This window comes from Perissodus microlepis, chromosome 4, assembly GCF_051167445.1.
Source record: "Perissodus microlepis isolate ML-2025 ecotype Zambia chromosome 4, ASM5116744v1, whole genome shotgun sequence".
NCBI lineage: Eukaryota > Metazoa > Chordata > Actinopteri > Cichliformes > Cichlidae > Perissodus > Perissodus microlepis.
The window spans coordinates 23,616,151-23,636,659 of NC_140464.1; the positions used below are offsets into that span (position 1 = coordinate 23,616,151).

General features: G+C 40.2%; 2 protein-coding genes across 3 annotated transcripts; one reads left to right on the forward strand and one right to left on the reverse strand.

The window, feature by feature from the left end:
- The first annotated feature begins 466 nt into the window (after positions 1-466).
- On the forward strand, positions 467-6,576 carry csdc2b (cold shock domain containing C2, RNA binding b). Its single transcript, XM_084926586.1, has 4 exons — positions 467-642; positions 2,068-2,420; positions 3,316-3,438; positions 4,477-6,576. The coding sequence occupies exons 2-4, from the start codon at positions 2,239-2,241 to the stop codon at positions 4,637-4,639; spliced, it is 468 nt and encodes a 155-aa protein (XP_084782712.1). The 5' UTR covers positions 467-642; positions 2,068-2,238; the 3' UTR covers positions 4,640-6,576.
- A 1,051-nt stretch (positions 6,577-7,627) lies between these two features.
- pmm1 (phosphomannomutase 1) lies at positions 7,628-19,280 on the reverse strand. Of its 2 annotated transcripts, XM_084926582.1 has the most exons (8): positions 18,849-19,278; positions 17,732-17,849; positions 16,811-16,887; positions 16,518-16,609; positions 16,191-16,290; positions 14,602-14,677; positions 11,561-11,676; positions 7,628-10,343 (listed from the first exon to the last, which is right to left on the reverse strand). In XM_084926582.1, the coding sequence occupies exons 1-8, from the start codon at positions 18,930-18,932 to the stop codon at positions 10,221-10,223; spliced, it is 786 nt and encodes a 261-aa protein (XP_084782708.1). In that variant the 5' UTR covers positions 18,933-19,278; the 3' UTR covers positions 7,628-10,220. The 2 variants fall into 2 exon arrangements, with proteins under 2 accessions (XP_084782708.1, XP_084782710.1); XM_084926584.1 differs by lacking the exon at positions 11,561-11,676 and having other exon boundaries at positions 18,849-19,280.
- Between the last annotated feature and the right edge of the window lie 1,229 nt (positions 19,281-20,509).

The following is a 20,509-nucleotide window of genomic DNA, read 5'->3' on the forward strand; positions in this document are numbered from 1 at the left end:
AGCCTTTAAATCCTTCAGTGTAATGGGCAGTGAAGGACACAGTGAGATCTGCCCTCTGCACACTTAATGTCAGTCTACACACACACAGATGTGTTTATTGTGCAATCAGTGGGCTGTTTCATGTGACAACTGCATGGTTGATGTTGTGAAACAAGGACAGTCTGCGCTGGAAAGGGAGCGGCAGAAATGTTACATATGAACTAAGTCACTATTTGAATAAGTAGCGTTATGTAGGGTACTAAATAATGTGAACACGAGCTCATTTTTGCATTCTGACTCTGTCAGCAGTCATCAATATAAATCTATAAATGCAAAGCCGTCAGTAGCAGAGCATAAACGACATACACGGTGAAACCAGCCTTCACCACACGAGGCTGGCATGGAAGTCAAGGAATGAGGGAAGTCATTTTCTCTCCCACACAGAGTCAGATCACGGCATCGGAATCTCCGCCAGCTGCGCAGACTCACCAGCACCCCCCCCCCCTACACTCCCCCCGCCTCTCTCTTCGTCACATCAGGGTTTTCCGTCGATCTGCGCGGATTTGGCTTATTTATTTAATTACTCGTTATATAACACGCACTGACTTAAAACACACGCACTCACTCCCCGACCGTCCTCAGGATACTAACGGAACAGATGCAGTAAGTATCATTTCTGGGAATGCATGCGTGTGTAAGTGCCAGCAGAGAGGGTGTGTGTGTCAGTGTGTCTTTGTGCTTGGATCGGGACGTACTGTATTCTTTGCACGCCTGATTGACAGTCAGAGCTGGATCAGAAAAAGACAGGCTTGATGTGTGTTTTCCTGATTGTGTGGAGGATCGGTCGCCTTCCGTCGTCTCTCTGACTGTTGACGAAGCCACTTTTCACCCTGCTTTTGTTCCAACTTACACAGAGCGCTTTATCCGCTTATTTTTCGCAGAAATTGCACACTTGCAGGTGTGAGTCGAGGAAAATGTTTCTTTATGCTATGAAAAACGAACACAAAGGAAACGACAGTTTATCCGGTTGTAAAGTGTATACTAGTGGATTTTCTGAGGACAGACTCCGCAATCAGTCAGGCCTTTCCATTTAAATTCTTTTTGCTTGATTCATTTTGTCATTCAGATGTTCTCCAGCTGTTGCATGTGGGTAAAAGTGAAAACTGTCGCTTCATTTCTTTCCCCCCTCTGTGATAAACACCTTAAAAGTCACCTATCATTCACGCAGAGGGCTGCTTTTCTTTAAATTTAATTTAATTTATTTATTTATTTGCATGCAGACTGCCATATCAGGTGCTAGTATAATGGGCCTTCTATTATGTTAGTCCTCTGGGATTACACTGACGTCACGAACGCGCCACTCTCCGCGGACTTCTGCAGCTGTTTTGACGTCACGAAGCGTGCCTGCATCATCAGATGAGTGGGCGTAAAGAAAAATACACCCCCCCCCCCCCCCCCCCACACACACACACACACACACACGCTATATCCTACCTAGCTTATATGAAATATAGGCTATGATGTTAGTTTTCAGGACCATGTTATTAGTTTTAGTTGAGTAAACTAGATAGATAGATAGATAGATAGATACTGATAGCTGATACTGGTACACTGATACATTGATTGGAAGTGGAATTCAGGTAGCTGTAAGTTGAATATAATCGATATTTGCTAAGAGGTAATCCCAAAATGAGTTTATGCACTTATCCAAACACAGAAACAGCTAAATAATGCTTTTAGTGACTCTTCTTAACCTGAAAGGAAGAACTGAGCTTTAACTGTGTCATCATGTGCCATGTCTTATACATCTGCACTATAGGACCTCTGCTAAGGATTTAAAAATGTGAGATGTTGGCATCCAGTTGCATTGCTCATCTTATTAATCTGTCAGTGACAAATCTCCCATTAATTAACGCGGTTTATGCTACTTGCTTGCACAATAACTCTTCTCCTTCATCTATCTATCTATGAAGACATACATTTGGATCTAGTTCTTTGAATTGTTTGTGGTTTTTGGCTTCAACCATCAGGCCAAAATATGACAGCTCCTTGATCTCCCTGGTCTCTCTTGCTCTCTGTTCCTCACAGCTAGTCCTCTTAACAGACCTGAGGCAACAGCGCTGACCTGAATTTCCCCCAGACCTGTTTCCCAAACTGAGGCGGGCTAACAGATACACAGGAAGACAGACAGCAGTGTCAGCAGCTACATCTACAACATCCCCCCACCCCTAAATCGTCCTCTTCTTTATCACGTCTGACATGGCGGACCCCAGTCTCACATCGCCCTCTGGGACCCCTCTGCGTTCCCCCAGCAGCTCTGTCACCCTGTCCTTCCCCTTCTTGAGCGAGAGGAGCCGGGTTTGGAAGGAAGGAAGGGAGCAGCCCCTGCCGCGAGAACTGCCCAGCCCACTGCCGACCAAACGCACCCGCACATACTCTGCGTACGTATCATTAGATTATTTACAAAGCCGTGAGAGATGAAAAGTTCTCATGCACTTGCATCTTACTTCAATGTTTCCATCTCTTACTTTTTTTAAAAAAAATGCTTGGTTTACATTTAAGAGAATAATCAGAATCAGAGAGACTTTATTTATCCCCAACGGGCAATTAAGATACTGCTTAAACTTAAGTATGCTTTAACTTAAGTATGCTTAAGTTAGGCATTAAGTTTAGTGTTAAGTGTATGATACAAACACTTGATCTTTTTGGTGTAATAGATTTTCGAAGGGTCATAAAGAAGTTAATTGCTGGTTAAGCTGCTTGTTGGTGAAGTTTTAGATAGAAAACACATGATAAAGTGATAAAACATAACACTCTGCTAATTAAAGGTATATAAAATAGTTTAATGTAGTTCCACCTTGACTCAATACAGCAGCAACATTAAACTATCTGATCCAACATTGACCGACAGGTTACCCCAGGTTGCTGAGTACTTTTACCTGCTACAGAGTAATTTTAAATTGTAGTATTTTTACTCAGAATGTGTCAAGGACTGACACATCATGGGACGATTGTGCCTCAGCAGATTAGTGCTCTCGTCTCTGCTGTCGTTGCGCTGTGACGTTGTGAGGGAGTGTGTGTGGGAGCAGATTTCATCAGCACTTCATCTGCTTTTCTCACCTCCTTGTTAAATGCTTCTCTCTGTTATCCCACGCCTGCATTTGTCAGGCTGAAAGAGTGTGACCCATTAAATGTATCACATAAGCATTGTTCCAAACTGCTTTTTGTCTTGTTTGTTTACTCTCCGCTGGAGGAACAGAACAGCTTTTGGACTATAAAAAGCCTATTTTATTGTTGATGTAAGCGATTTCATTGCCTTCCTCTTTCTGTCCACAGCACTGTGCGCGCTCACTCAGGTCCAGTTTTTAAAGGAGTATGTAAGAACTTCTCCAGGTCACAAGGTCACGGTTTCATCCAACCTTCCCACGGCGGTGAAGACATCTTTGTTCACATCTCAGAGTGAGTGGAAATAAAGCTGAACGCACAGCAGACTAATATGTTGTGTTAGCTGAATAAAAAATAGCGGATCTGCTGTGTCAACTGCACAGGAAGGACAGGAAGAACTGAGCAAACATCTCTGTACTCATTTTCACAATGAACACCTAAATAACTCAGAGAAGGATTAGGATAAAGGATTATGGTTAGGTGAAAGCAAAATCTAGCTCCATGATGGGTCAAGTTTTGGACCCATGGTGGGTCTCGAACTTGACCCGCATGGACAAAGAGAAATACTGAGTATAAGTCAAAGAACACCATCCCCAAAGCCAAGCACAAAGGTGGAGACATTATGCTTTGAGGCTATTTTTCTGCTAAGAGTACAGGACAGGTTCAGTTCGTTCAGGAACTAATAGATGTGGCAATGTACTGTAATCCTCCCTCCCTCAGGCAGAACACTGATGGGTCGTGGATGGGTCTTCTAACATGACACTGACCCAAAACATACCAACAAAGGAGAAGCTAAAGAAGAAACAGTGGAGTGGCCAAACTAGTCTCCAGACTTCAATCTTATAGAAAATCTGTGGAGGGAGCTGGTGATTTAAGTTGCCAAGCAACAGCAAAGAAAAGACTTAGAGTTTCTGTAAAGAGTAACATAGGAGTAGTAGTAAAGAGAAGTAGCAAATCCCTCATGAGATGTGTGCAAACCTGGTGACCGTGAAACGTCCTACCGCTGTGCTAACCAACAAAGATTTCCCCACCACATGCTAGGTCATGTTTTGCTTGAGGATCAAATACTCATTATTACTCAATGGCATGCAAATCATTTGATAACTTTCATGTAATCTGTTCTTTTTTCCTGGATTTCTTTTGTTGCTTCATTTTCCATTGAATCTACCATATAAATTAGAGACTTTGTTTTTTGTAAGCAAGCAAACTTACAAATTCCGGCGTGGATCAAATAATTATTTCCCTCACTCTGTGTTCCTGTCAGCTTTTATCCTCATTGCAAAGCAAAACACTCTAATTCTGTTTCATTGTCCTGAATTTTCTACGTTTCAGCATCGAGGGGGAATACGTCCCAGTCGAGGGAGATGAAGTCACATACAAAGTATGCCGGGTCCCACCCAAAAACCTGAAGGTGCAGGCGGTGGAGGTGAAGATCACACACCTCAAGCCAGGAACGAAACATGAGACCTGGTCTGGGCAGATCATCAGCTCGTAGGGAGAGAGCTGTGGGCCTGTTGGGCTGCACTGGACTGGATTTGGTGTGCGCTGAAAGAGGTGCTCTGGGACTGACACTTTTTTTTTAAAGGTTTTCCTTTCACAGAAAACATGCCCGGTGTTAATAAGAGTCAATAATGAAGTTGTTGTTGTGTCTACCCTACAGAGCTGACATATCCTGTTCAAAAGTGTCCACTGCTCTCATGAATTTTGTTTGGGATTGTAAACTGACCTGTGAGAGCTTTGAAAGGATGGGTCTGTAAAGGATGAAAAAGTACAAAATACATCATGCTGTTATATTATTCTGAAAACTGGCATAAGTGAGGAGTAAACTGAGGAGAGAAAGTTGAACAACAGGCTGGATTCGGTTTTACTTCCCCTGATAGCAGCTCAACAAAGTTTCAGGGATCACATGTCTGGGTCAGATCACTTATCACAACATACTCACATGTCCAACTTTGAACAGATGAGTAGGAACTTCATATTCAATGTGTTAAAATATTTAAAAAAAATATTAAGAGTATTAAGTCTGAAAAGATCTAAAGCACTCTGTTTCTGAGATAAAGAAGTTAAAACTGGTTTAGCATTAAAAACCCACAAAAACGAAATCCCTACAAATCTTACAGTAGCTACTTCCATATTTGCACCCATGACAGGACCTCCTTTTTTGTTTCAGATCACCATTTTAAGACACACAACTGAGAGGGAAATGTTCTTCTGTGTTATTGTCAATGTTAGAGTAAACTTTTAAATGTTGTCTGTTGTGATGGGAGACCGAGGCAGACAAGCTCAAACATTAACATTTCAAAAATATGAAATATATACAGGTTACTGCAAGAGTTTCCTTTAAGAATAACCATCTTTTACTGTATTGTCTTGTTTGTGGTCGCTTCATTTTATCGTTCGCTTGTTGGTTTGTCTGTGCGTCTGTATGTCAGACTACAGGCTTTGTTTTTCAAATAATGCAGTTAAAAGTTGCACTTAAGAAACTTTCAATACAAAAACTGCAGCGGTACTTGAGACATTTGTCTTAGTTTGTTTTTAAAAAAATCCTTTCGTCAAAGGATCTGGAGCCATGGATTACTTGTGTGTACATTTTGTTTTCTATTCATAGAAATATATATGTGTGTGATTTACTGAGTCATTGTGATTGTGAACTACCAATGCGTTCTCATCCCAGAGCGTCAAATCCTGCTGTTCTCTCAGATGCGGCTTGTGTTGCCAAATTATGCATAAGATGTCCTTTGATGTCTGGACCTCAACACACTGCCTGTGGCATCTGTGCATGCTGCAAGTTAATGGTCCTCTTTTAAAGTCCACATGAGGAGGTTGCAGGGTTGGTGGTGCTGCAACTCAGAAGATAGTTAGCCAGGATTTGTTTGTTTGCTTCCTGTTTGAGAGCTTAACACTTTGAAATGTGGTTTACTTGGTTTTTGCTGGATGATTTTAGTTTTCAGGCCTAATTATTTCACCACTTTCCTTTCACTGTACTAACTAACAAATGCAAAAATGTGAAAAATAAATCCTGAAAGATGGGAAAAAATGTGACACACCTAATGTCTAAACCTAAAAGGCCACCGTGTGTGTAATTGGAGACGCCGGTGGCTTTACCAAAACGGGAGTATTAGACGCCATGAGAGCGAGAACGGGCTGCAACCAACTTGACTGCAGAGTTGCAGAGCTGGGTGCCAATAGTGCATATTGTCATATTGTTGTTCTTCAGGTTGAAAACTGTACTGTAAATCATTTTATGCGTTCCACTGAGTCTCTGTCTTTCTGTCAGTGTCACTGCCTGATTTTTTTGTTTTTTCATTGTGAAATTTTACTTCATTAATTGGTGTTTTTGTCTTTCTGTAGACGAGCCACCATTGTGGTAATCCTAGTCATCATTTCTACTGAGCCTTGAAAGAACATTAAAGCAGGTTATGATTCACTTGACTCTTGGAAGGTGTGTCTATTTTGAAAAATGCTTGACCACTGCAACTCAGGCAGCTTGTGTGGTAGACGGCTTGCAGAGGAAATGGCTGTTTTTTGTGGATGTAGCTGCTGGAGAGTCTTGTTTTAAACTGTTAAGCTAATAATATGTATAAGAAATAAGCACTGATAAAAAAATCACATAAGTAAACAAGGAAAAAGGTGATTTTTTTCCCTTAAACAGTTTATTAGAGACTGATTAATTTTGCTTCTAAAACAATAGAAGTTCTCTTTGAGACCATTTTAAATGTGAGTATGTCCTGTATGAGTAACAAGCCTCTATGGTAACTATTTCATGCACAGTTAGTTACATGAAATATAATATTCAATGGTTTAATGGGTTTTTAATTAGAAAAGAAATTATTAAGGTTTGTTTGAGATATATTCAATATAAAACCAAGTATTAACAAGTACAGCCTGATATTATAATCCATCCATTCATCCACCATTCAGTGCAGGGTCGTAGTGGACAGTCAGCCAGTGCAGTGATGATGTTTGCAGCTTGATTGGTGGACAGGACAACTTGAACATGTCCAGTCAGTGGGAGGAAAGCGTGGTGGTCAGGGTGGAAGGCAGGATGTGGATCATGTGCAGGAATAGGGGCTTATCACACAATAATCAGCTGACAACAGTCAAAGAAGTTGACAACAAAGAAGGAGGAAGCGAGAAAAAGAGTTGCAACAAAAAGCATGAATAAAATGACAATCTTACAGCTCTAAGTCAGAGGCCATCTAGTGACTGGGTATAGAAAGACAGGCAAAAGGCTGTTTACTGAAGGGCCACTGTCCCAATCTGGCTTTGTTTCTGGCTTCAGTCTCAAATTCAACCACAGAGAGGTGGAGCTGGACTTTTTGTCTCTGCAGTGTAAGCACACCCAGGAAAGGAATCGTGACAAGATTACAGAGAAAGTTTGTGTCAGCCTGAAGTTCTTCACATGTAAAATAGCTGAGAAAAACAACAACACCAACAGAGAGCTCTGACTGGAGAAACAAGTAGACAAGTGATTCTTGCACACTTTGATTTTCAATAAAGATTTACTGGAAAACACATTGAGGTCCTTAGACAACATCACACTGAACAGAAAATGAATAAACATTTAATACAGTTTATTTTCATCCATATGTTACCAATCTTACAGTCAGTTTACAGGCTCATATCCAGATGTGCATGTCAGTCTACACAACCCCTGTAGTCTTTCAGGTTGAAGGAGTGCTTACAGTCAGAAACAGATATGTTCCATATATGACTTACTAAAATCCACATATTCGCATCAATGATCCATGACGTACGATGATTTTTTTCAAACCAATAACAGATGTGACTGAAAAATGATGCCAACCCATTTTAAACATGATTAAAAGGCATTTTTTGAAACACTTTAACCTCCTAAGACCCGAACTCTTCTACAGCATGATTTTTAATTTCTCTTTGATATTTGGGCATATTGGGGCCCGATGAATGTAAAAACAAAGAATTACCAGATTTTTTTTTACCTTATTTTTGTTTTTAAGAAAAATAAGAGCCACATATGAGGATATTTGTTTAAAATTTTGACAGAACAGTAGCAGTATAATGTCCTCGTAAGTGGATATCAGGCCCTTGTAGAGCAAAATTGAGTATTTTGGTCTAAATAACCCAAAATGTGATGTCCACATATGTGGACGCCAGGTCCTAGGAGGTTAAAGAGGACCTATTATGCTTGTATATGAATGATGTTACGTTCTTTGTCTAGGCGTGTATTGAACGCAACAAGAAATTGGCCCCACTCACGCACCACCCAAGAAAGAACACAAACAGTAGTATCTTTTAAAGTGCTAAGCAGCCATTTATTTGCTTCAGCAGTGAGCAGTGCCAAAAATAACAAACAAAACTCCCTAATGGTCCCTACGCTTTCCTACACAAAATGAAAACCAAACAAAAGACAATCACTTACCTAACTTTCTAAATGAAAAACAGGAGAAAACTTAATCAACAAAAATGGCTTCTCACACCTACTAGGCTGCTGCAGTGAAGAATATATACAAGGTGAACAAAATACACAATTGCTACTTTACAAATCTATTTACAGCTATTTACAAAATTAAGATACTAACACCAGACACACACACACACACAGGGTTATACTTGCAAATCACTGGGCACAGACACTCTACACAGCAACAAATCAAAAACACATGCTCTTTGTTGGATGGTGGCAGCTAGTAGAGAGGGGACCAGGTGGCTGTCATCCGGTAGTTAAGTACTGGAGGTGATTAACCAATTATCCAATCCAAGGACAGGAAGAGACTCCACCCAACTACTCAGCAGGCACACCCAGGTGTCCACCTCCTAAGAGAGAGAGGAAAAAACCCACAGCCATCCTCTGGTGGGAGGAGTCACACATAAAACAAACACTGACAACATTGGATCATAACAATGAACACCTCAGGCTTCAGACTGCTCTAAAACCTTAGTTTCACTGAGTTTTTTCCAATATCGGCTCCATCTACTGATATCCTCAGAACCCAACTCTCTCCTGTTGTTCTCAAACCTTTGGTTTAGGACAAGCAGCCAATCAGAAGAAAGCTTGCATAAGAGGAGAGGAGCTAAAGTGGCTTGTTTCAGACAGAGGACGATCTGCAGCAAGGCTCAATGTAGGATAAATAAAGCCTAGTTTGATCAGCATGAGTCAAAGAATAAATATAAGCAGCTGGAAATGAGCCTGAATGTTCCACTTTAAGCAGCTGTTGATAATGTCGTACAACTGGAAAACCATCAGCAGATGCAGTCACGCGTATCACATGCAGGCAAAAGCACAGTTTGTAAGAAAAAGTTTCCATATTGAGCCACATAAGTATACAATGACAGTAGCTTAATTCACTGATTACAGTAAAGAATCTTTAGAACCTTCCCTTGGATGTGATTTATAAAGCTTTGAGAAGCAGAATGAGAAATGGCAGCAAGCTTCTTTCTGTTAAAGAAGTTAAAACTAAAATCCAATGTTCCTGTGATCACATGGTAAAACAGTCAAACACGTACAGTTCAGACATTAAAAACATCTGGAATGATTCCTCTGTATCCTCGACTTGAGATCTAAAAAAGGCCCTTAATTCCAATCTCGTTTTCATAGAAAATCCCATAAATCACCTGTTTAATGTCAGTCTCTCACACTGCTCGCCTCCATCAGCAGAGTTAAAAAACAATACCAATTATTGGCAAAAATTATGTCAGCATTAGTGCAAGTCATCAGTCTGGAGTCTTACATTTTTAAAAAAAACTGCATCAAGTGTTACAATCTCTCAAAGTGAATGTGATAACACGTCACAGTAATGCGACTCTCCGGTCAGAGCACATCTCCGGGCACAGTCCTCCGCACATGTACCACTTCCCTCGTCAACGTCCCTTCTTTAAAAAAACCCAAAAAAAAACAAAAAAAGAACTGCGACTTTCCGAACAGGTGTAGCTCATTCACCCCGCTTCAGTCCATTTAAATTTAGTAGAAATATTAAAAACATGGAGAGATCGGTATTGGTACCTTTCATCAGTTTAAAACAGCCTGGGCTCGCCAGCAGACGGCCACAGACTCGTGTTCAGACGGGGCTTGAGGAGAAAGGGGGCAGTTCGGGACATCAGGACTCATGTGGTAAAGTGTCAAAGAAAAGCTCCCGACAGAGCCGAGCTGTGTCCTCTGGAGAGTAGACCGTGAAGCCGATGGTCCGTGGGTCGTTGAAAATTTCGTAGTCGTTTCCTCCCTGCACAGAGAAAAGAAAAACCATTAGATTAGTGCCGTCTGGTTTGGCTTGTTTTGTTCTCTCTGAGCAAAACAAACCATAAAAAACAGATAAATCTTCATTTGGCTGAGGCCTGATTATTCTGGGACCTTTGGACTGAGATTGCAAAACAACTGAATGGACACTTAACAAGCAGGAGTCTTTCCAGGGTTTCCCAGAAGTGCAGTGCTATTGTTTCTCTCCACATCTACACCCTTTTACATTCTCATAGAGAAAACTAAGTTATACGTCTTGCGTTATTTCTGTCAAATATGGTAAAAATGAATTTTGATCAAAACTTATCAAACTGATTTAAAGAGAGATTTTGGTCCAAATCAACATGATAGCATCAGACAGTTGCTGAAAATTTGTCAGATGGTACGAGGGATGAACATAGTCAGATAGGCTGATGTGTTTAAATGATGCTCAGTTGGTACACACACCATTACACCACCAGCAGCTTGAACCACTGTCATAAGGCAGGATGCTTCATGCTGTTTACAACAAATCTTCTGCTTCTGTAGCCCGCTTGATATTTTCTATTTTTCTGTGTAAACGCTCACATTAGGCCATCTGACATCAACAACGACGGCACGTTCAAAGTCACTTCTTCCCCATTCTGACCTGTACCTAATGAAGTGGCCAGTACATGTAGAATCTAATGCTATTAATCCAGGAAGTCACTTTGTCAAATTTCTGCACTTCTACTAGATATGCAATTGCTCATAAATGAAAACATCTAGGAAAAACATAAACAGGCTTACTGAAACTGCAAAGCAAGTCAGATTTAAACCTTTAGACCAGCATTCTTTCTAACGGCCAGAAGGGGGAGGACTTCTCTGTTAGCTAAAACAAGTCAGACTGGATAGAAATCATAAACACTTCCCTAGCAAGTTATAGTTTGAAGTCATTTTTAATAGAATAAACATTCATTTTATAAATTATGGTCATCATAGGAAAACAAGAGGTACAACAAGGCCTTATTTAGAGAGTGGTTACACTGTGGCTGATGAGTTGTGACCATGTGAAGAGTTTTTCACAATTGTCTTCAACATGCCAAAGCACAGATCCAGCTTTACAAAATATGAAAAATGAAAGCCTGACTGGCCAATCAATGAGCTATTTCACAATCACATACAGTTGGGGTGTTGTAGTCTCCAGAACATTCCTGCTTTTTAACCGTTTATGACTGAACTTACATCTGAGGTCTCATTGCCAAAAAAGTAGATGGCATCCAAGCCTTCCCTCTCCAGCACCTCTAAACAGAGTCTCTTGTCCCAGCCCTCTGGGAAAATGTCAAAGCTGATGAGGCCACCTAAGAGGAGATAATGACAATTAACATGGCTGTCATTATAATGACTCAGACTTTAAATGTACACTGTGTGTTTCGCGAAAGATAGCTTCAAAGAATAGCTTGTATTATAAAGTAAAAAAAATAACTTTTGGCTTCTTACTGACAACATACAGCAGTGTTTTTCTAGGAACTTTGTTGGCAGAGGAAACACCATACTAGGAAAAGGAATGTGTCCCCAAAACACACTTGTGTACGTTAATCTTTGTCGAAACAGCGCTGAGCACTTTTCTGTGTTTAAAGAGTCACAGAAAAGGGAGCAGAGATATTATCATGGCTGCAGGGTGATTTATGTTGCAGCTCAAGTTTTTTTTAAACTCTAAATGTAACAGAAGAAGCTCTGTCGTTGCTCTGTGCTGACTTGAATGACCCCGGTGACATTTAAACTGTGAAATGTGGGTGAAACATCTCGCTCGGAGGCCTTTAGGAGGACCTCTTTCTCTCATCCTTCCCCCATCATACCTTACATTTTTTTGCCGTCTTGTCTTTCAGTTAAAGCCTTTAGAGCTCAAAAACAACAACAAAAGCTGAGAAGCTTCCAACCAATCAGAGTGCTACTTCCCTCACACACCCTCCACACGCCTCTGTCCTAAACACCTTCAACCTCAGACTTTAAACACGGCAGTTCTTCAGTCACATCTGTAATCAACCCACTCCAACCCTCGACATGCATTCTTCACCCTCATCAACTGCCCCCAGATGACTGCTGACACTGCACAGATGTACACATCTGACCTTTATCAAAACTTACTCAACCGCTTCAGCTAAATAGTTATACATCCACCTCTTAATTGCCTTCCTCATATAAACAGAGCCCTCTTTAAACTACAGGCATTATTTAATTGAAGAACACACAGGGTGTCGTTTACCTCGTGTCAAAGGTTTGTGTGCAGAGTGTCCCTTACATTCTGTACTCTCAATGCAGATTGGATAGAGTGTCACTCAGTTATATAACTCCTATCGCAGAGATCAGCTAATATCAGCAGCCATTTGCAAGAAGATAAACTCTGAGCAAAACAAACTAATAAATCACCGCTGCACATCCTCTGGATTGACTGACCTGTTTCTTTAGGTGTCATTAATAAAACACACACAGCTGCTTTAAACAAAAGAGAATACAAGTATATGCTCAGCAGAGATGGGCAGTAACGCGTTAGGCGTTACTGCAATCCGATTACTTTTTTCAAGTAACGAGTAAAGTAAGGGTTTACTATTGCAAAAACGGTAATTAGATTACCGTTACTTTCCCGTAGGAACACTGCGTTACTGCGTTACTAAAACCGTGATTTTTTTTTGCGAGAATGTCTCATGACAATGACATTGGTGACAACAGCTGTGTGCAGATCAACAGTGGATCATATATCGAGTGCGGGAGAGAGTATGAGCATGCAGTGTTTAAAGCTTGGAAGTACTGACCTTACTTTGAGTTTGATTCCATAAAAAGTGACAAAAATATTAGCGTCCGTTGTGCGTGGGAAGAAAACTTCTTTTTACACCGAATAAAACCCCTAAACAAGCTCCGAGTGCGCAACGACTTAATGGGAAATTCACAGAGAAACTCGCGGATTCTTCAACTGACCGCTGCGGCACACCTGCACCAGGGTAAACCTCCGCCTACCCCACTCCTGCTTTACAGGTGAAAATAGAGCAAAAGGACCGCTAGTCTTTGATTTTATTTATTTTCTGCTGTGTTTTACTTGCATCTATTTGAAAGACTGAGTGTAAACACACACACACAAAAATATTTTATGTGCTGGAATGTGCAGAAAATAGGTTTAAATATTAAACAAATTTCTTCCAGTCAGAGAATGTTGCATATAATTAAATTTTTGCTTGATGCATAAAGTTAAAAGATTAAAACTAATAAAACAAGTTTTAAAAAGAGACTTTTCCATTTGATTACATTTTGTATGATGGATTATGTAGAAAAAGTAGAATTGGGCTGAAAGATCTATCGCTTTATCACCTATTCAGGTTGTAAATCGTGTTTTTAAAAAGTAACTAAGTAACTAAGTAATTAATTACTTTTGAAAATAAGTAATCAGTAAAGTAACGAGATTATTTATTTGGGGAAGTAATCAGTAATTAGTTACTGATTACTTTTTTCAAGTAACTTGACCAACACTGATGCTCAGTATCTTTCTATTCATTTATCTGGGGAAGTAAGATCTAATCCCTTCTTTTGCTGCTACATGTCGAGGATGTTCACAAGCAGGTTTGCTGTGGGTAAACAAGGCCAGCTGTCTCGCATGTGGGCAGCCTTCATGCATCACCAGCTGAAGTTCACACCTCACGGAGCACGTAAGCAAACATCAAGTATTTGATTCACCTTCCCTGACACACTTTAATAAAGCAAGACAGGGAACAGCGAGTGTGTAATAGTTAACCGAGGCCTCGGATCAACAGCACAAGGTCCAAGACACTGCATACAGGTGGGAGACAGAGGGGCCTCTTTGTAAACTGAGATAAGATACAGCAGGCAGATAGATGTGGTTTGTCATTAAACTACATGGTATTGAGCTGAATACTGACTTAACTGAACATGAAAACAACATAAAAACAAAGGCGGTCTTACTGGTCTGACAAACCAGAAGAGTGAGTCGCTTAAAATAGTTCAAAGCCTGAAAGAACCAGTGTTAGGCTGATGATGGTGAACTGATTTGGCTGGTTCAGGTATGAAATAATAGCTGATGTTTTGATGATAACTGAAGTGATTACCAAGACAAATAAATTACAATCAGAGTGATAAAGTATCAGTTGCATACTATTTTAATCATCGCTTCAAGAGGTGTGTCCCAGTAATGTCAGCTTTCTTGCATGAAGATTTACAGAGAGCTTTATTATATTTATCAGTGGGTGTGAAGATGCTTTCAGGTTCAACTCTCTCACCTTTAGTAAACCGTAGTCCTTTTCCAGCAAACTCCTTTTTCAGAGCAGCAACAAATTTCTCTCTGATCTTCTCTCTCTGTGGAGGGAATGACAACCCAGTTAGCTCGATGGCAAAAACAAAGTAAAAGTGCTTTTGCAATGTAAAAGTTTGTCAAGTTCACAGAAACCGCTGCAGTAGCCATGTCATTTTCTCTATGAATGCAGCAGAGAATGCAGTAATTTAAATGTTAGCAGGTAACTGAAGAGTTAACCTTCGACTTCCTCCATATCGCCTGTGTCTGTGAGCCATCAATGGGCAGCTTGTTAAGCGGTCCTGAAAGCTCGCCATTGTTTAACGTCCTTTGTCTTTGTAACCGAGACAGTAACACGACTTGCTGTAACTCTCAGTGACTGATATTTGATATTTAATTTTAAGGTTCATATGTCAGGACATATTAAAATCAATCATCTGGTCCTTCAGCTTCTAAAATTATTTAAATCTAAAACTAAATCAAATGCAGTGTGTGAAAAACTTCGTGCACCCCATGAGTAAGTAGATTGTAGAAACACCTTTAGCAGCAATAACTTGAAGAGCTGTGGAGGAATTCAGTCCGACTCGTTTTTCTAACATTGATTCAGTTCATTGCGATTTGTGGATATTTGTTTATGCACAGCTCTCTTAGGGTCCCACCACTGCATTGCAACACCTTCATTCTTTTCTTTTTCAGACGTTCTGTTGTAGATTTGCTGATGTGCTTGGGATCGTTGCCCTGTTGCATGGCCCAATTTGGACCAAGCTTTAGCTTTTAAACAGATGGCTTCGCATTTGAGTCTAGAATACTTTGGTATACAGAGGAGTTAATGGTGAACTCAATATCTGAGTCTAAGTCCTGTGAATGTAAATCAAAGGTTAATTATCACTGTGCTTGGTAGAAGGATCAGCAGACAGCCAGAGATTGTTTTTTAGACTTAAGGAGGTTGCTGTCCTATTTTTACTCATGCAGAAATACTGATCCCTTATGTTGATCTGAATTAGCAGAGAGCTTTGTCAAGGTAAGCGTGTTCAGTGTTGGATGAGTTTTCAGTTCAGCCGATTAAATGCGAGTTTGCTCGGTTAATGTTATCTCTAGAAAGCAGTGCATGTTCACAGTATTCAGTCTTGTTCACAGGTATTCCCAGAATGTCTTAATTTAATTTATAAAATATAAATATTTACCTGTCCTTGTATCCTTATCAGTACAATATTGCCACACAAATTATCATAATGCTATGCTTTATCAATTTTTTCCACCGCCCCTAGTGTTTAATGGTTGGTCTAAGGTGTTCATGCTGATATGCTGTGTTTCGTTTTGGCCAAACATGACGCTGTGCATTAGGGCCAAACATCTTAATCTTGGTCTCGTCTGTCAAAAGGACTTTGTCCCGGAAGTCAGATGTTATTCAGATGTTTTTTTTTTTACAATGTTTTATTGCTTTTTCCCCCTTTTTTTGTAGCAAAGAAATGGCAGCTTAACTGCATAGTTTTGCTGCTACTAAAATGCCTACAGGGACAATAAATAAATACACTGGTGTTTGCTTCTGAATAAAGTACTTCTGCCAATGAAGTTTACCTTGTCGATTTCAGAAAATTCAATTCGCTCCTCTGGCGTGCAGCTCCGACCGATGGGGGAGATGTTGATCATTCCGTTCCTGAACTCAATAAATGTACCCCTGCGGCAGAAAGGCATCGTCAGGACATAATACTTGAGTTTAAACATATTGTTATAGCTTCATATTTGATGAGAAATCACAACACAATTGTGTTCTCTTGCTTCAGTGCCTCAGGTCATTGCTAAAATACCTCACATTCCTGCAAAGCTGGAATTCAGGTTTGTCTTTCTGCCTTAGGTTAAAATAGCTTGTAGCCTAATTCTTGTGAGCTCTTTTTACCATCTCACCTTTTCTTTGGCAGTTTGATAAGTCCCATGTAACTGAGGCAGAAGTTGATCAGGTCCTGCAGCAGCTCCTCCCCGATCTGGTTTTGAATGGCCTGCAGGGATTAAAATACACGAAAAGACCAGGGTAAACAAATGGAGTAAAACTAAGTTTTACAACATGGTTTATGACAGCAAATTACTTTCTTTATGCTTTTGTGCAATCTTCCTTTCATTACAATTCTACTTGTATTCTTGTTACTGTTATTTTTTGAATCAGGACATAAAAACGTGTATCTGAGTATAGGAGGACTTACATGTTTTGAGAGGAGTTTCCCATCTTTGTACTGCACTGTCCCATTTTCAGCAAACACATAATCAAACTTGTGTATCACTGCAAGAAAAGAGACGGGTCAAATGTACCTAAATGTGCTCATCTATTTCTCTTTAACCTACATACTAAATTTGGAGCAGCTCCTTCGCTAATCTGAAGACATACCTGCTATATTTAGATTAAAGCGTATGTAACGCTGGCTAGACGAGTTTAATCCTCCTGACTTTCACACTCACTCTGCGCTAAGACAATGACGAGGAAGCTCTGTAGCTGAGCCTGTGTTAAAGCTGCTTTTATAACTTTAACAGAGGCAAAAGCCAGTAAAACAAAAGCATGCAGAACTGCATAAAAACATGTTAGTTACAACAGCTGTATCAAATTTCAAATACGCAACGTTAATATTACCTGTGACATTGTAACACAAAGTAAGTGAAGGTTCACCTTTGGCACACTTGGCAGGGTAAATGAAACTGCCGAGCTCTTTTTAGGCACAATGCAGCTGCATTCCAGCGGTAACCTCATATTGACTGACAGACAGGTTATCAGCCTGCCTGCAGCAGCTGGGCGTGAACTCAGCTGAGAGGCTGCTGGTGCAATGCCCGTGTTACAATGTGTGCTTTGGCTGCTGGTTTGGGGAATCACAAGATCATAAAGTGAAGTGAACATACATGCAACACACATGAAGTTAATGACTGGCCGAACCAGCTTGCGCTGTTATTTATTTATGGCAGGTCTTGCTTTTAGAAGGATGCTTGCTTTAGTTTAATTTGCGGCTTAAATACAAAATTATTTCCAGAATTAATCAGAATCTCAGCTCTACTCCCTGCAGCCTGTGTCAGGGCATGTTGGGTGATGGAGCTGAATCACAAGCGTCTGTGGCTGAGACAGGAAGAGATCTACTCACCATCATCTCCCTCCCCAAGCTGCTCTGCAATCTTTGAGTAGTCCGACCCTCCCACGATGCCGATCTTCACCTTCTTACGCAGAGTCTGGAAGAACTCATCCAGCTCCGGGTCGATTTTCTACAAACAGGAAAAACACACTTTAATTATCACTTTATGTTTTAATGACACAAACACACCTAAACAGACACACATATCGTCATCAACAACAAGCTCTCTATCTTGCAAAGAGGTGTAGTGTCATTTATTTGGAGCAGATTTAAAGTTTCCCAATGTAAGAACTGCACTCCAAGGAGACCACATTATGCAATATCCGGGCACTGACACGTCCTGCACACACGCACACTCACACACACACCAGTGATCCTGCATGAAACTGAGCATAGAAAGTCAAAGACAAAAGAACAAGAGACTGTGCATAAATCAAACGCTCCAGATACAAAAATCAAAGGCCCTATTAAACCTTACATAACTGGTAACAAAAATGGTTATTTTAAATTTCCTGCAATAAGCCAGCTGAGCAATGCATTACCAGTTATTCTGCACAGCAACATGTGTACTTTACTGAGAGGCTTTGCAGCTGCATGGCGAAGCCTGCCTTCAGTACCTTATGATAGAAGGACTTTCTGATGCACAGTTGATGTTGTGAAAGGTTAAAAACTTTGTAATTAAATTGTAAAAAACACCTCAAATAATAAATACAGGTTTGAATTCACATTGGATTGAAACCTCCTGGTTGACAGTTATGAGTTTATTGCATCTTAAAGTGCATAGTGTCGCCCTACACTTTTTTTTTCTCCGAGATGCAACTATTACATCACAGCCCTGTGATTGGTCAGTTGCAGAGATCGCCATGGAGCACCATTAATATAACACTGAAGATATACACCCATGTGCATCCCCGCAGACCCGTACCTGGGTATGTGTATAGGAGGAGCAAAGAGTGCAAAAGGAAAGTAAACACTGTGAGAAAGAGCACGTGAAGTCATCAGGACACCATGTTCTCTACAGTAAGGTACCTCTCATCAGAGGTCAATGATGAGGGCAGAAGAGGAGAGAGCTGTCATGAAATCTGATCATAACTAATAACAATAATAATAAGATGGGAAGCGAGCTCACCTCTCTCGGTGGTGTCAGAGTGCCGTCCACATCAAACAGGCAGAGGACGTTTCTGTCCGGAGAGAAGCCCTGTGCTTTCTCCATGTCTTCTGCTCCCTCACTGTTCTTATCTAGAAATGTTCAGCAGAAATGCAACCGCAAGGTCCACTCTCGTGTAAAGAGGCACATAAAAATATCTAATTTACATAATGGAGAAAAAATGCATCCGCTATCAGCTGCAGTGCAAAAACCAACAAAATAAAATATCAAATGAGCTTCCAGTTTTATAAATAAGGATGATTATCTCTCTCAGTGCGAGGCTCTTCTCTCCCTTATCTTTCTTCTGAGCCGCAGTCCTGCTGGTTTGTTTTGGGTCCGCTTGGCTCAGTGAAGCAGCTCTGCTCACACTTCAACACACGCTGCGTGCCGTACGTGTTGGATTTTTCTGTTTCTGTTCTGCAGCGCTCATTAAATCACCAGCCAATCACAGCCAGGGGACATACGTGACGTCAGGAGGCGGGGCAGGTTAATTTACTCGCCATTCAACGGCCGATGGCCTTTCACCTACAAGCGATGAGCAGGAGCTAGGAGTGGTTGGAATAAGGAGGGTGTTGTATGTTTGACACTGAGTAAAGCTTTGTTTATGAATGAGAAGAGTCTGAATAACAGTGCTGACTGCAATTGCGGAAGCCCAGGTTCAGCAGGATATCATATGATGCAGGTTTTTCTAGAAAAGTAAGCCACAGTATTTCTAAAATAGATCCAGATGAATTAATTCTCAAGTTCCTCCAGAGTTTTGTGTTTTTGCAGTGAGTCAGAATTATGATCCAGGGACTTTTTCACAATGCAGCTATAGCTCTTCCTGTTTCATCTCAATGTATTAACATGCATTTAAAATTTATCTTTGGAATAGAAATTTAAGGCTTTCCATATTAGATCTTTGCATTCTATTTTCTAATTATTATTATTTATTTATTTATTTATTTATTTTTACCAGGGATAATATACATTAATAAACATTTCTGTAAATTAGCCACAGGTTAGTTTAAACTAAATTTCATCTGTAGTTCATGGCTACATATTTAAAGCACCTAATCAGTGAAGAATGTATGTAACAAGATTTTCAAAGTTAAGTAAGCTGTACTTTTGTAAAATTTTCTAAAACATTTTCAGTGTTCTAGTATATAGAGACTGAAGCCAGACTGTGACTATGTAGTAATACAATAATTAATATTGTAATAAAAATGTGTTAATTCTGTTCTTTAACCCTATAATAGCAAAAAGCATTTTCTTTATATTCATGTCCTCAGGCTTAAACCCTTAAACCCTGGATTTGATTTGGTCATGGTCTCCTGACCATGGGCAGGTTTGGCTGCATTTGTTGCAGTTATGTCTTTAAATATTTGCACAATAGCCTCATTTTGCAGTTTTGCCTCTGTAAAAGACAAATTGGTCACTGTGAGTTCAGTATTTTCATCCTACTATAAAGCCAGTTCTTATATTTAAAATGATGTATTGGGGATGTGTCTAAAAATGTTAAATTAATTCATGCTCTGGACAACTGGTTGTTTGTGGTCTTCCAAATACCCTTTTCCAAATGGGAAGTTGCAGAGTGCCCTCTGGTGGACAAACTATGCAACATCCGTCATAGCATAGTTGTAGGACAAGGACATTAGCCTCAT